Source organism: Pelmatolapia mariae, linkage group LG3_W, assembly GCF_036321145.2.
Source record: "Pelmatolapia mariae isolate MD_Pm_ZW linkage group LG3_W, Pm_UMD_F_2, whole genome shotgun sequence".
In the NCBI taxonomy this organism is placed as follows: Eukaryota; Metazoa; Chordata; class Actinopteri; order Cichliformes; family Cichlidae; genus Pelmatolapia; species Pelmatolapia mariae.
Window position 1 is genome coordinate 86,025,162 of NC_086229.1, and position 14,003 is coordinate 86,039,164.

A 14,003-nucleotide genomic window follows, 5' to 3' on the forward strand; every position below is an offset into this window, starting at 1 on the left:
TCAATTTTCATCAGCCAAGGATCAATTTACTCCTTCTCTTTGTTCCTGCTCCTTGTTCCACCCTCACTCTCTTTGCGCTCTTATTCTCATTTTGCAAATTTGGCATGGACAATAGAGATCAGCAGATAGAGACAGATAACATAATCAGAGAATATGATGAGAGGACTTTGCATGTGACCCATGTTTCACACTCATTTATCACAAATTTCAGATGAAAGGACAGGTAAGTCAATTAAATGCTCATATATTGCAAACAAAAGAGGTTTTATTTAGTTGAGGAGATGCTGCTGCTTTGTCATTCATCAGAATTTATTGCCTATTCTCGTAAACACTTCGTGCCATTTGTTGTTATATAGGCTGACATAGATAAGATAAGAACTGGAGATGCTGGGGATTGAACCCAGGACCTCATACATGCGAAGCACGCGCTCTACCACTGAGCTACATCCCCCGCTGCATGCTATGGTATTGATGTCAGAGTGAGAGAGAGCGAGAGAGGCTGGTTTAAACTAAGCAAGCTTAAACACTAATTCACTAAAACACATTGTGCTTTAAGTCTTTCAGTATTTCAAACTGACATTTCTTGTATTTACAGTCTTCTTGATGGCTCATTACCATGCACACAGTGCACATTACAGCCACCAACAGTAAATCAGAAGAATAGCCTTAAAACAAGCATGCAAATTCGTGTGGATCTGCAGAGTGCAGATAAGATGTTGACGCACTTGATCACAGCTCTACCAGTGGTCAAAAACATCACTGGACACCTTTAAGTGTTTGACAGAAGATAGCATTCTGCTTTAAAGTGATATGTTTAGTTCTGTATTTGAGTGTGGCGTCAATGAAAAGGTAATATCTGCAACAATTTTGTAAGTCTTTCCATGTTTTAAAAGTTAAATGAGCACAAAACGCAGTTAGAGTCAATTTTACGGCATCGTGATCAAATATAGTATTTGAGTGCAGCGCATCTACTTCATTTTCCAGCTCACATTTATAGGCTGTTACAGTTAAATGAATTTGAATGTTACAGTAAATGGAGACTCACTCATTACTCATTCATTCAGCATGAAAAAGTCTATTTAAAGCGAGCGGCGTGTTTTTTCCTGCTAGTAATGACATTTCATTTAAAAATCAGTCATTTGGCCCCAAAAGAATAGCGGATAGGAGCGATATGTGACATAAACTTTTAACATGATGTATGTTCAACATATCACACTGAGGATTTATATAACTGCAGACACATAAAGCCAAAGAATTATTTCATCAGCGATCCACACTGCAATATAAACTGTGTAATCAGCCACTGAATCAGCTGAATGAAATAATCTGCTTCCACTACATAATCACCATCTCTCATCCTTTCAGTCCTGGCTGCGGTGTAATTATTTGAATGTGATCTTACACAGTCTGACAGAAATGTAATTTTTCCTGTAAATGAGGGTGAAAAGCTTATAATGCAGTCATCTTACTTTTCAGCATACTTGCAGAGGATGGATTTAAGTGAATTGAGCCAAAGAAGAGGTTATATTTATTTCCCAGGCAGTTTTTAAGCAGATCTAATTTGGCACAAGAAAGTTGTATAAACTGAAAGTCAGACTCTTTTATCTTTTAAGTTGTGATATTTAGAATAACTGCATTAACATCGTCATTGGATTCCCCCACTCAACCCTCTCTTCCCTATTACCTGTAGTATGTAAATTTGCACCAACGGTCAACATTTTTCTACCTTTAACCAAACTTCCTTCCTTATATTTCTGCAGTAGAAGTTTCATCAGCTTTCCAAGTGATTGTTCCACCTTGATGTGAAATTTCAGGAACCAATTTCTTCCGATGACTCCAACACCATGTGAATGCACTTAAGATTAAGGTGGAAACAGAAATTTTTCACCTATTCCCGAATGTAAACAAGCAGCCATGTGGCAGCTCTGTGTAGCTGTGCATAAGGAGGACGGTAATTAAGTCAAATGCTGCAGCCAGCTACTGCTCATTTTAGCTGCTTTAATGATTTTGTTACCTTACTTAACATTTTACACTGTACCCAGAGCTGAATGCATTAGGAATGTTGTACAGAGTGTGTAATGCGCTGAGTTCTGGGTACAGTATAAAAATAGGCTCAGTACTAAAGCTGGACTCTGTACAGTTTTATAGATCTGACTCCAGCACAGCCAGAGCTTTCCTCAAACAATGAATGCTTTGACACAGAAAGGACTTGAGCAATGCAACTCTGAAATGGGAATATTCCACATCTGCTAGGGCCCACATTGCAGCGCAGTTATAAAGCCGACAGAGGCAACCAGAGCCAGTCAAAAGCTGTGGCAATGTTTACTGTAAGGGATTTAAAATCTCTGCGCTATCAGCCACCCACAGCAGTTTATCTTCCGGCACTGGGGGTTCCACTTACAAGGGTGCTTCTGCAATAAAAAAAAATCTACTGTGAAATCTACTATAGTGACGTAACTTGAATGTCATTCCTGTTTAAAATGTACATTTATTCATACTGTAAAATGTGTAGACATTATAACTGCAGCTAACAATGCCCAGTGCACCCACTCCCTCACTCTTTTGGGTTAAGACTACTTTATTGGGCTGGGTTAGAATCAAAACATGTTGTTAAGAACAGCTTAGTGCAGAAAGGCTCCGTCTTATCGTTCCAGAGGTCAATTTTTTATCACTAACAAACAATGACCCCAGTACATGTCTACAAATAAACTAATGACAAAAACACAAACTTCACACTCATTTTGTGATGAAATTCTGAAGCAAGGGGTGGTGGTAAGGTTAGCATTTGATTTTCAAAAAGCTTTGGATACAATTCAAAGCAGTCATGTGGAAGTTGACTAGAAGCATTAGCAAAAGTAGTCTGTAGAGTACTACAAGAGGTGCAACAGTGGTACTTGTTATGAGAGTAGCAGAAAATGTAACAACATCAATGGAAAATGGCTGTTTTGTACCTCATAGTGAATAAGAAGTTATTGTAGTTAATGCTGTTAATAGATTCTTACAACTTGCAAGTAATTCTAGAGACAGACAGGCATTGCTAAATAATTAAATTATTTATAAAGACATCTGTTGGCTGCCTCACCTGTAGATTAGATGTTTCACAACATGAGCAGTTATAAACACCTACACAAACGTTTGGTTCCTCCTCCTCTGCAACCCCATATTCAAAATCTTGTATTTCACATTTATACGCTATGGATCACAGAGAGTTCTTTTTTTCCCCCTTTTTTTACACTAGTCATGTATTAATGTCCCAGCGAGCCAAGGAGCTTCACTTTGTACCAAGCACTTGTTTCTTCAATTGGATCTCAGCGGGGTGGAGGGGTACAATGTCGTCTTCGCCCCGGGCTCTCTCCTACTCTCTCCTCTCTCCACACAGTTGGAGTGGGTTAACAGGATTAAGGGGACGTGCATCGTGTTGGGTGGAGCGCTGAATATACTGGAAGTGCCTCCATCATGGTATGCAGTGGGACAATGCTCAGAGAAATCATCATGTAGCATATTTAGGTCAGATTCAAAAGAATGTATACATTAAACATACACAATACTCCCTGGGGACAATAAAGTCTTAAGACTGAGTGATAGCCAGCTAGCTAGGTAGCTAGCTAGCTAGCTAGATAGGTAGATAGATAGGTTGATAGACTGAGGCGGTTCTGTCAGGGGCTATTCATCTTTAGATCAGCATAATGCTGTGTACATAAGGGAGTTGATGTTGGGGTAATCTACTTAATCCGACTGGGGGTTGAGTCATCTTCACAGGCTCAATAATTGATAGCACCATCTGCTGTTGAATCAATCCACCACAATGTCATATGTATGGAATTAGGTTAGTGCAGTGCAGGGTAATTATACTTTATCTTTCCCATCAGGGAAATGATACTGTATAATTATATTTCAAAATGTTCTTTCATCATACTCTCAGTAAAATGAATGCGCAAAAACAGTTCTTTGGGTTGATTGATGTACCTGCTCCAGAGCAGATCACATGAACTCATAAAGTAGTATAACATGTTACAAATTTTTTATTTCATTTAATTTAATTATTGTTATTTTTTCCCACAGAACTAAAATTAATGGAGAATGTTATATTTTACAAATAATTAATCTCTTTTTACATAACATTAAGCTAACCATTTATTCATTTTTTTTTTTAGCTACCAGTCAGGTATTGCTTGATTGGAAAATAAAAGCTCCAGTTCAGAGCAGAAAGCAATCCCATCCTGCGGTTGTTTCAGGTGCTAACGCTTCAAATGTTAAGAAATGGAGGGTTTGAGTTAACTGAAATGATGTGTTTGGGATGTTCTTTGTTTGTGCAATTTTCTTTTCTGGTCAGTTGATCGGGTTTTGTCTGTATTTATCTTTATATTAGACTGACTAAGCTGTGACACCATGAGTGCAGTGGGTAGCTGTTTTAGCACTATGAACAATTTCTGAAATGACCAGTGATCAGTTTCACAGTGAAGTAATCACTGATCTAAATACTGGTGTTTGATGAATATACATATATCAAAGTTATATTTTTAACTCCATTGCACGAATAAAAACCACTGATTGCTGTAATGCTTTGTCAGTGGTGGGGACAGTGCTAATCAGCATAAAGAATTCTATGCTGTGTTTAATGCACATATCAGTGTACACAGAGGGTTTCATGCTACCTTGCTTAAGTAATGACACTGTGTGCCTAAACTGTGTCATTAATCAGACAGTAATAACAGCCTCATTGGGTATCAGTAATGGGACATCGGAACAAGATCATCTCTAAGATGATCTCATATACTGAGCCAGCTGAATTTATTATAGAAAAAAAAAATCCAATCTGCTTCAAATACAGGCCTGTTACACTCACTTGGGGGAAATAAAGACTCAGGTCACTATTTGAGGAAACATGTTCAGGGGTCACAGTTGACACAGTGGCTAATGCAGTAGGCGTACTGGGGCATCGCTGCCTGATTAGCAGCCATTGCATTCATTGATTAGACATATTGGCATTAAATCTAAGACATCAGCCTGAGATGAACAGCTGCATGTTTCATTTACAAAGAGCTCTGTGGTTATTTCAAGGACGAGGTAAATGATTTTATTTCAGCTCAATGGCTATGCTACCTACATACTGGACACTCACTGAATAGCTGACATTATCCCTTTAATCCTAAGATTTAGGATGGTGTGTGTGTGTGTGTGTGTGTGTGTGTGTGCGTACTCATTCATGTGTTTGCTGTTGCTAGATTGCACTTGTGTATTGTCTATAAATAATGAAGAAGTTAGCATTGTTTGAACATCTTCGACCCACAACACAGCGAAGGTTAGCGCACAGTTCTCCCAGCACACACACACACACACACACAAAACCCCCAAACCTGCTAACATGTGCTAATGCTTCACTGATTAAGACGCTTTTATTAATGCTGAAAATAAGCACATGCACCATGTTTGTGATGGTGCAAGGCAGCTTTGATTTCTCTGCCAAGCATTGTGTTGCAACACCTCAGCTGCAGCCACAGGAGAACCATCTCGACATGTGTTTATGTTTCTTGGAAGCATCATGCATGTTGTGTTTATGACACCCTGGAAAGAAATAAAGGAACGGGGTGAAAGATTGATGCTATAATACGTGAACGCTGAGAGCATTTCACGCACAAATTTAAGGACACCAGACAGCTGAGAGTTACACCTAATTACATTATATCCAATGTGACATGCATGTGGCATACCTGATTAATAACAGTTGAAAGCAAGATGAGGTGCGTAATCACTGCATTCTGAGATAAGTCTTCGCTGTATTGAAGCAAATCTCTTCTCGCTCTTCCTGTTGACAAAAATGCACGCAAAACCAATTCCATTGGAAATCTGCTTTGGAAAATGTGTTTTCTGACTCGCAACTGCATATTTTTGATGAGCTCTTATCACTTAATCACTGCAACCAGTTAAGTCGTGTTTGATTTCCCTGTATCATCTCAACCTGACTGTTTGCTCAAAGATTGTGAGACGCTGACATTGCTCAAAGTTCGTCAGGTTCGTGCAACCCCTCTGGCTGCTGTGTGCATGACAGAGAAGTCAAGTTTGAGGAGAGTTGGATAAAGGATGGTGAAATCTTTCACCTTGGATTAAGTACAAGGTTGTTCAAGTAGCCACAACAGTTGATGTCGTATCATAGCAAGATTCTGTAAGGCTACGGGTGGACGCACTGACAATAAAACCTCAGTGAAGATCTGACTACTGTGTTACGTCCTCTCAACAGGAAGCATCCGATTGTTTTATGCCTGACCTTTATTTGGAGAGTGATAGTGGTTGATAGCTTGTCACTTTTCTGAGAAATTGTTGCTTAATGCAGAGTTTTAATGAGTTCTAACTGAATACTACAGAGTTGTGAGATTCTTCAAGCAAGTGCACTCAGTACTTTACTTTCCTGTGCTTGTACTATAGCTGCAATCTCATCTTCAGATGATTTAGACTCAGAGTGAACAAATCTGCTCTCACATGTGTGCAGCAGCCCTGAACTGTTCTCGCTATTATCCGGTTGAGCACGAAAGAACCAAATGGAGTGTTTCCAGAAGTAGGACCAAAAGCGTGAGAGAGGATAACTTCAGACAATACCCAGGCTTAATTATTCCAACCTTGTCCACAGGTCAGGTGTGAAACTATGTTTAGTATTTTTGGCACAAATAATCAAACCATCCTGTGTTTCACTCGCTTAAAGGAAGCACTTCAAGCAAGAGGTAATTTTTGACTACCTTCCAACATTTGGATGGCAGGATCTTTTGCAGAGGACAATTCTGTGCAAAGAAACAAAGTCGGCTTCAGACATTGCTTCTATTACTCAAATGATTTCCAGTTGCAAAAGAGCAGCTGGCAACATTCCCCTTATTATTTGTAGGTTAAGATTTCACACTTGGCTTCTACGTAACCTGGACAAAAATCCACCCGGTCATGGAGCAGTGTGGTGGAATGAAGCTAATCAAATGCTTTAACTGGACCATTGAACCAAATCTCCAGGCTTACCTGGGCTCAGAACTGCGGTTCAGCCCCACTGCCTAAAATCTTTTCCATCTCCGCCCTCGATAAAAACAGCAGATTCCATTGTTGGGGGATTAGTAGAAAAGGTTTTAAGCTGTTTGTTCCATTTCCTCCTCAGCAGAGGTGAGGCATGGGGGGGTAAATCAGTTGGCAACCAGCCAGCTGCGACACAAACACCAAGTAGTGGATATCACAGAGGGTAAGGATTGACCCCTTGCTCTTCTTGTAATCTTGTTTAGCCAGACATTCTGGGTGAAATACACGCATTCAGCACATTTCTGCAATGATTTTCAATGGTTCAGTTAGACTGATAGCGTGAATGATATATTTATATGGAAGAGAGGAAGAGACGTGTGTTGGGGTGAATGTGTGCAAATGCAGCGCAAGAAGCGGAAAGCGTGATGGGGAGCAGGGATGCTGGGGTGAGGGAGGTAAGAGGGGAAAGAAAAGAGATGGAAAACCAGGATTCACTAAATCTTAATTAGGAAAATGAAAGCCGTTAACTAAACGACTGTTTCTGTGCATGTGGCCCCACTGTTCCTCGGGCAGAAGCCCCTCGCCTTACTGTGACCCCTCCCTCCCCCTCACACACACACACACACACACACACACACACACACACACACACACACACACACACACATGCTGTTAGTGAATTTTAACTGGAACAGAATTAATATCCTTGAGTGCACGCATTACTTACACAGCAATTAGATTGGCCACAGTTTTGCCAGATTTAGTGCATGGACTTCAGACAAAGATATTTTTTTCTTTTTTGTTTTAACCAAGTCACTGCTTCTCTGTCTGCCATGATGTAAAGGGACAAGGACAAGGTCAACATCATGTGTGTGTACGCCCAGCCTAAAGCTGACCAAGAATCAGCTCCCTGATTCCCAGCCATATAATTACATTTGCTGGAGGAGATGGCTTGTGTGTCTCTCTCTATCTTTCCTCTGTCTGATTTTCTTTTCTGTCATCCTCTTCCCCATAACAGTCCCTCCAGCTTCCACTATTAGTCACACACACACACTCCTGCAGACCAATGACAACCTTTGGCCTGCATAAGGCAGTGTCTAGTTTTGGCTGGCACACATGCAGGAGAAGCGTGCACACTGGGAATGCACATTAACAGACAAGTGACAATGCATAAACAGTCATGCACAGCGACACACATATTAGCCAAAGGAGTGCAGGGTCACGGATTGCAGTGTCCTTACATCAGGACCTGAATATTAATGTGTGGCGACAGATAAGCAGCCATGGCAATCCCTTTAAGGGTCATACTCCTCTCTGGTTGGTGCCTGTGCTTAATTTATGCCAATCTGTACGCCCGGTTTATGCAAATGTTGTGGTTCTGTTTGAACCAGTGCGTGCTGAGTGATATGAAGGACTCAATCAAGCTCACAGTGTCTGTGCAATCTTGCTCTGTCTTTGTGTCTCACCCCATTCTGTTAGCTGAGATCTCAGTAAAACATTCTTTTTTTTTCTTTTTTTTTAAAATCTCTGCTCTATTTCGTTCAGTGCAATCCATATACAAGGCTCTGGGTAATCAGTACTGTATTTTGTTTTAGCATTTGCCTCACCTGTCCAGAAGGGGGCAGCAGCTAAGCTCTGGGACATTTGAGTAAGGACAAAGGCAACAATCTCACCACCAGCTGGACTGCATTCAGTCTAAACAGTGACTGACACTAGACATGGATCTGAACCCCCAAAATGACATTGATAAATATGCCGACCACCCCAAAAGTCAAGGGTGGGCCTTTGTAAAAAACTAATGCCTTCAGCTAGAATGGTCACTGCAACCGTCTCCAATGAAGACGTCCATTGTGATGCTGTCCGATGTTTAGTCATTCGAAATTCATTGGCCGCTTAAAGATGGGACACGCACAGTGTGGGCTTAATCAAGCTCGATTAGAGACGGCGCCACTCACTCCTTAGCTCCATTTGACTTTTTTGAACATCAGCTGCCTCACCTCTGACCCCGGTCCTCGCCCTCCTTCCCCCTCTTCGTCTATCAAATCCTTTAATCCGGGTTCCTGCGTGACCCCCTCCCTTTATCCTAAAGCCGGGGTACATGTCTGCACTCTGGCCCCGTGAAATCGGTCAGCCAGCATGCCTTGCTAGCCGTGCTGGGAGAAAAAACCCCGAAGAGGAAGCGGGAAAGCCAGCGCACATGGCTGCTGGACACAAAGGAAAAAATGAATGTATATTGAAATGTCAGCACTGAGTGAGCTGACGGGCTGCAGATTAACTATCAGTTAACTATCACGCCTGGCGTAAAAACAACATATTATTACGGTGTTTAAAAAGCTTGCAGACCATTAACCTCACATCTGCTATTTAATCATCTTTACTCCAAGTCCCGCCCCTCCCAACATGATGTCAGGATGACTGACAGGCGGATTAAGAAGTCCAGAGCTAAAAAAAAAAAAAAAAAGCAGAAGAGGGAGGAAACCGGTGGAATGCTAAGTGTTTAAAATGTTAAAATATTTTATTAAATAATATAAATATAACGCTTATGCATTTGTAACGTTAGCCTGTACTTTTTGTTCAACAAAACACTAAAAATGGTTTTCCATGACCACAGCCCACGCTTTTATTACGCATAGTTGGGTAATTCCAGGTAATTCAGTGTAGTGAAATCTTAGGTGACACATTAGTTTACACAAACTACCGCAGCAGTTTTGTTTGCTCAGCCTACGTGTTCCTCCAGCCCCGTAAAAGGCTTGAATAACTCGGCCACTAACCCAGGCTCTACAGCCTGTTTTCAGATGATACAGGTTGATCTCATTTCACTTTTGTGTTGCAGGAATCCTCCTGGGATTCTGTGACTATTGTAATGACACGTTTTACTGTCTTAAAAAACACACCTCACCGAGTGACAAAGCAGCATTTCTATAATAGGATAATAATGTGGCGAAAACCCCGTAATTACTCCCTGACCCAACGATGGGTCCATTCCCACGCGCGAAATGATTCCTTATAAAACACACAAAACATGTTCGGTCAGTAGATAAAGTTGACACTCTCGAGCTGTGACTCTTCTGCGAAAAGCAGGCCTACGTACGCGCACCTGTGTGCTGTGACATCACCACCTTACCTGTAATGCACTCGCTCTGAGCCTGCTCGGAGGGCGGGGCCGTGCGCACTCAGCGCTTCAGAGCAGTGCATCCTCAGCCCGTCACAATTCTCCATATCCCGGTGATCCTCTTTCCTGCGCTCGAGCTCCAGCAGTACGGCGCGCTTTTCATTTATTTTAAATATACAGATCAAATATGTTTTTCTCTTTGAATTTACTGAGATAATGTTAAACAGAAAACGAGCGGATTTTTGTTTGTAGCCGCGGGACAGGATCGGCGACACCGGGGCACACGGAGCGGAGAGGAGAGCGATTCTACGGCTTATTATAACCCCGGGACATTGGACGTTATTCGACGGTACTTTGGATTACTTTGGTACGCACTTTGTGACTGGGGTACACCACAGATAGTACTACAACAGTTTATCCGCTGTTTCCCTTCATGTTGCTTTCATTTAGTGCGTAATAAAAAGCCCTCTTTATTTTCGGTGAGCGGGCGAACACTTCTTTGCGCTTTGTGGACGACGGGAAACCAGAAACCTGTAGCAGAATAAAAGAACAGGACGCGTTTATTTCATTTCCAAACAATCACCTGAACTTATTTTTTATCTTTAGTTTTTTTTTCTCCCACTGAACTGGACTCAGACAAATCCAGGATCAAGATCAAGATGCACCGCAGCTGAACCCACGAGCCCGGGAGTTCTGGTGGTGAAATCGGACTGGACAGACCTCCAACCTCCTTGGTGCTGGACAGGAACTGAATCAAGATGACTCTCAGCGGTGCGATATTAAGCCTTCTCGCGTTGCTCGTCTTTCTCTCCGCCGGATCATCGGCTGCGACTCTGAGCGCTCGTAGAGGTGAGTTCAACTGCAAGGTGGAGGAAAGCAAAAAAGTCTGGGCACCAAGGTTGGAGCTCACTGCTGACAGTCAAAGCTAAAGCGGGCATTAGGACACGGCTTTTTTCACACTATAAATGTGTCAGTGTGCGAGTAAAAACGGTGCACAGTATCTTTACTGACGATCATGATAACAGATATCAAAACAAGCACACCTGGGGCTCTGGCAGCACATGCAACTTTAGAGGAGTTTGCGTGCCCGTATAGAGCTGAAATAGTGCTCCACAAACGATTAGCGATTTGGCATTTTAAAAGCAAATCAGCCTTTACCCCAAGTTCAGGTGTCTTTTGTGTTAACTTCTTCTCTGCGCTGTTGTTGTTTTTTTCTTTTGTTTTACGCACACAGAGCGATGCCAAAGCTCTGCCTTCTGCCTTTATTGTTGCTTGATAAATGGTGATACTGGAGAAGCAGGCAGGTGCCAGACTTGTTCTGCTCGCAGCCAACAACAAGTGCACGGACTGGGCAGAAACGCCAGGCTGTGTGCTGGTTGATCCAGACACGTATCGGCTTTGAAATTTAAAGGGACAGTTCAGTCAAATGAGCTTTCTGCTGGAGGGATTGCTGCTTGTAGGGAATTTGTCTTTTTCGTTCGCCCTCCTCTGGAGAAGCCAAAGGTCAGAATCAGCGGCTCTGTGAGCTGGTAGTGATTCAGCATCTTCGCTGGGGGGTCGCTTCAGCAGAGAGGATGAAGACGGGCAAACTCAGTTGGATGATCTGGGACATTACCCTGCTGCACAACTGTAGTTTAAAAAAATGACTGTAAAGTAGTGGCATTTTTTCTGTCTTTTCAACTCTGTTTAGTTGGAAATATTTGAATTGAGAGAGCAATAATGCGAGGATAAAAGAGCCAGACAGATTTTGTATAGCTATAAGTCAGAGTGAACACAAGACAAGCCCGGGCTCTCTAACAAGCTCCCTCTTTGTGCTGTGACCGTCAGGGTCAGGAGCACAGACTTGCCAGCCTTTCTGTTCTCTAAAAAGCAACTGACAGTTTAAATGAAAAAAAAATAAATAAATAAAATGAGAGGAGACATCCATCACAACAAAATAAAAAGTCACAAAGAGCCATACTGTGTCCCTCCGGAGGCCGGATTGGTGCATGTGTGTGTGTGCTTATATCTTTTATATCCTTGTCCCTGTTGAATGTTTTCTCTTTGTTTACAGGTAATAAGTGCCTTTGCTATCTTCTTCCACTCCCCTTTTCAATATTTTATGCTTGCTTAAGCTCCTTTCGTACTCTCTGTAGCACATGATGGTGTTTACACGCAGATGCAGTGAGGAGGAAAAGATTTAGAGGTTGCGTCACTCTGCCCGTTGACCATTAGCTGCCTGCACTTCAGTCACCTGACTGTGTTAATGGGCTTTAGCCCTTTGCTGCACTCTGCTGCAGCGCTTATTGTGCTTTAACCCTTTGTTTTTCCAGGTGTGATCAGCCCGCATCTAAATCCGTCCTCTTGACACATCTTTGCTGTCGATCCGGGTTCCTTTGGTGGAATGAATGGAGTGCCTGTAACTTAGCTCCCTGGCTCTGTATTATTATGCAACTGTGGCCTGTGGCCTCACAACAAATCCAGTTGCCAATGCATAGCTCTGAGAGAGAGTGGGGAAGAGTGAGAAACATGCCGATATGTTGCCCCACAGAGCAATGCGTCTGGTTTTCACAATAAAGCAGTTGTAGTTTAAGAAGTGCATCAATAACTCAAGCGTCTCTTCTGTTTTTTGGGCAGATCAGTAGCTTTGGAGACGAGATGCCAAGTGCAAACACACAGGGCTTATGTCTTCATTAAAAACAACAACAGAGTTTTCGTTCAGAGAGCTGAAGTAGTTCCTGCCCTCTGGGTGTGTGTCTCTGTGCATGCTTCACTGTTTGGATGTGTGTTATGATGACAATGGGGGACTCTTATGTAAGACAGTGCTGTTGTTATGGAGCAAGTTTTCAGGTGATGTGTGTTTGTCTTGAGCTAGATTTGCACGTACAGTAACATTTTAGCATGACATCCTCATGTCAGATGCTAATCTGCTAATAGACTGCAGATACTGACCATCATTCAAAGCCAGCAGAGAATGAATCTCAGTGATTTTGGAGTCGTGGTGACTTTTCATATGGCGCCATCAGAAGGTCAGACGTTCCAGTATTTCAAGACTGCACTTTATGCGAACAGACAGGCAGACAGTCATGCCTCACATTATCCATCTGTCTTGTGAAAAACGTTCTTTTCTGCCTTCCTCGTTGCAGTTATGATGAATCTGAATCTGTCTGGCGCTTGTTGGATGTGTTTATCAACTGGTGCTGTGGTTAATTAGACTGATGTAGGACTGTAGCAGTTCTCTGGGTAAGTGTTGAGGGAAAAGTCATAAAACTGCTCGGCTGAAATTACACGCTAAATAATGAAGTCACTGGGAGAGTGTCGGATTTTAATTGAAAGAAATCACAAACAAGGCCGTGTAGGTGGTCATCATTTTCACTTTCACGAACAGATTTCGATTTTTTTTTTTACACCCACCTTTGCATTGTGTTTATGTGCATATCCACTGTGTGCGCTCCCCCTCTGCCAGCTCCAGTTGCACTGGTCTAGCAGCACTTTTAATGCTCCTCACATGAATCTCATTAGGGTGTCGGCACACATGGGAGGGTCTGTCTCCCAGTGGTTTGGTGACTGTGTGGATCAGGGTCCGTTTACAGAGTGGGCTAGAAGAGTTTGGTCTAATTTGATGAGCTCTGTTAGTCGGATACTATGCAGGTATATAAGCGTTATGTTGCTAACAAGGCCACCCAGCGTCCACCTACTGTACCACCTGCTTGCCTCCCAAAAACTATACTTTTTCTTTGTTTATTGTCAACAGCAGCTTAACACAATCTCTTTTCAAACACTTTTCACTTCACTTGCCTTTAGTGATCAAAGATTTACTACTCGATTGTAGTTTTTTTGTTGCTGTTCCTTGGCTGGCGCTGACTTGTATGTGGAAAACATGGTTGGTACCATCATTTAATATTTAGTGTGTTTTCGGTTG

The 14,003-nt window shown here is 42.2% G+C and overlaps 1 protein-coding gene and 1 non-coding gene across 3 annotated transcripts in view; one reads left to right on the plus strand and one right to left on the minus strand.

Annotated features, from left to right (window-relative positions):
* Window positions 1-379: 379 nt before the first annotated feature.
* On the minus strand, window positions 380-451 carry trnaa-cgc (transfer RNA alanine (anticodon CGC)). Its single transcript has one exon. It is a non-coding gene; the product is annotated as a tRNA-Ala (tRNA).
* A 9,741-nt stretch (window positions 452-10,192) lies between these two features.
* sema4f (sema domain, immunoglobulin domain (Ig), transmembrane domain (TM) and short cytoplasmic domain, (semaphorin) 4F) overlaps window positions 10,193-14,003 on the plus strand; it is a 56,961-nt gene continuing 53,150 nt past the window's right edge. The window contains exons 1-2 of one of the 2 annotated variants that reach the window (XM_063470180.1): window positions 10,193-10,469; window positions 10,739-10,951. In XM_063470180.1, the coding sequence (XP_063326250.1) occupies window positions 10,861-10,951 (91 nt within the window). In that variant the 5' untranslated portion in view covers window positions 10,193-10,469; window positions 10,739-10,860. Of the gene's footprint in view, window positions 10,952-14,003 lie in introns of both variants that reach the window. The other variant, XM_063470179.1, reaches the window with a different exon arrangement.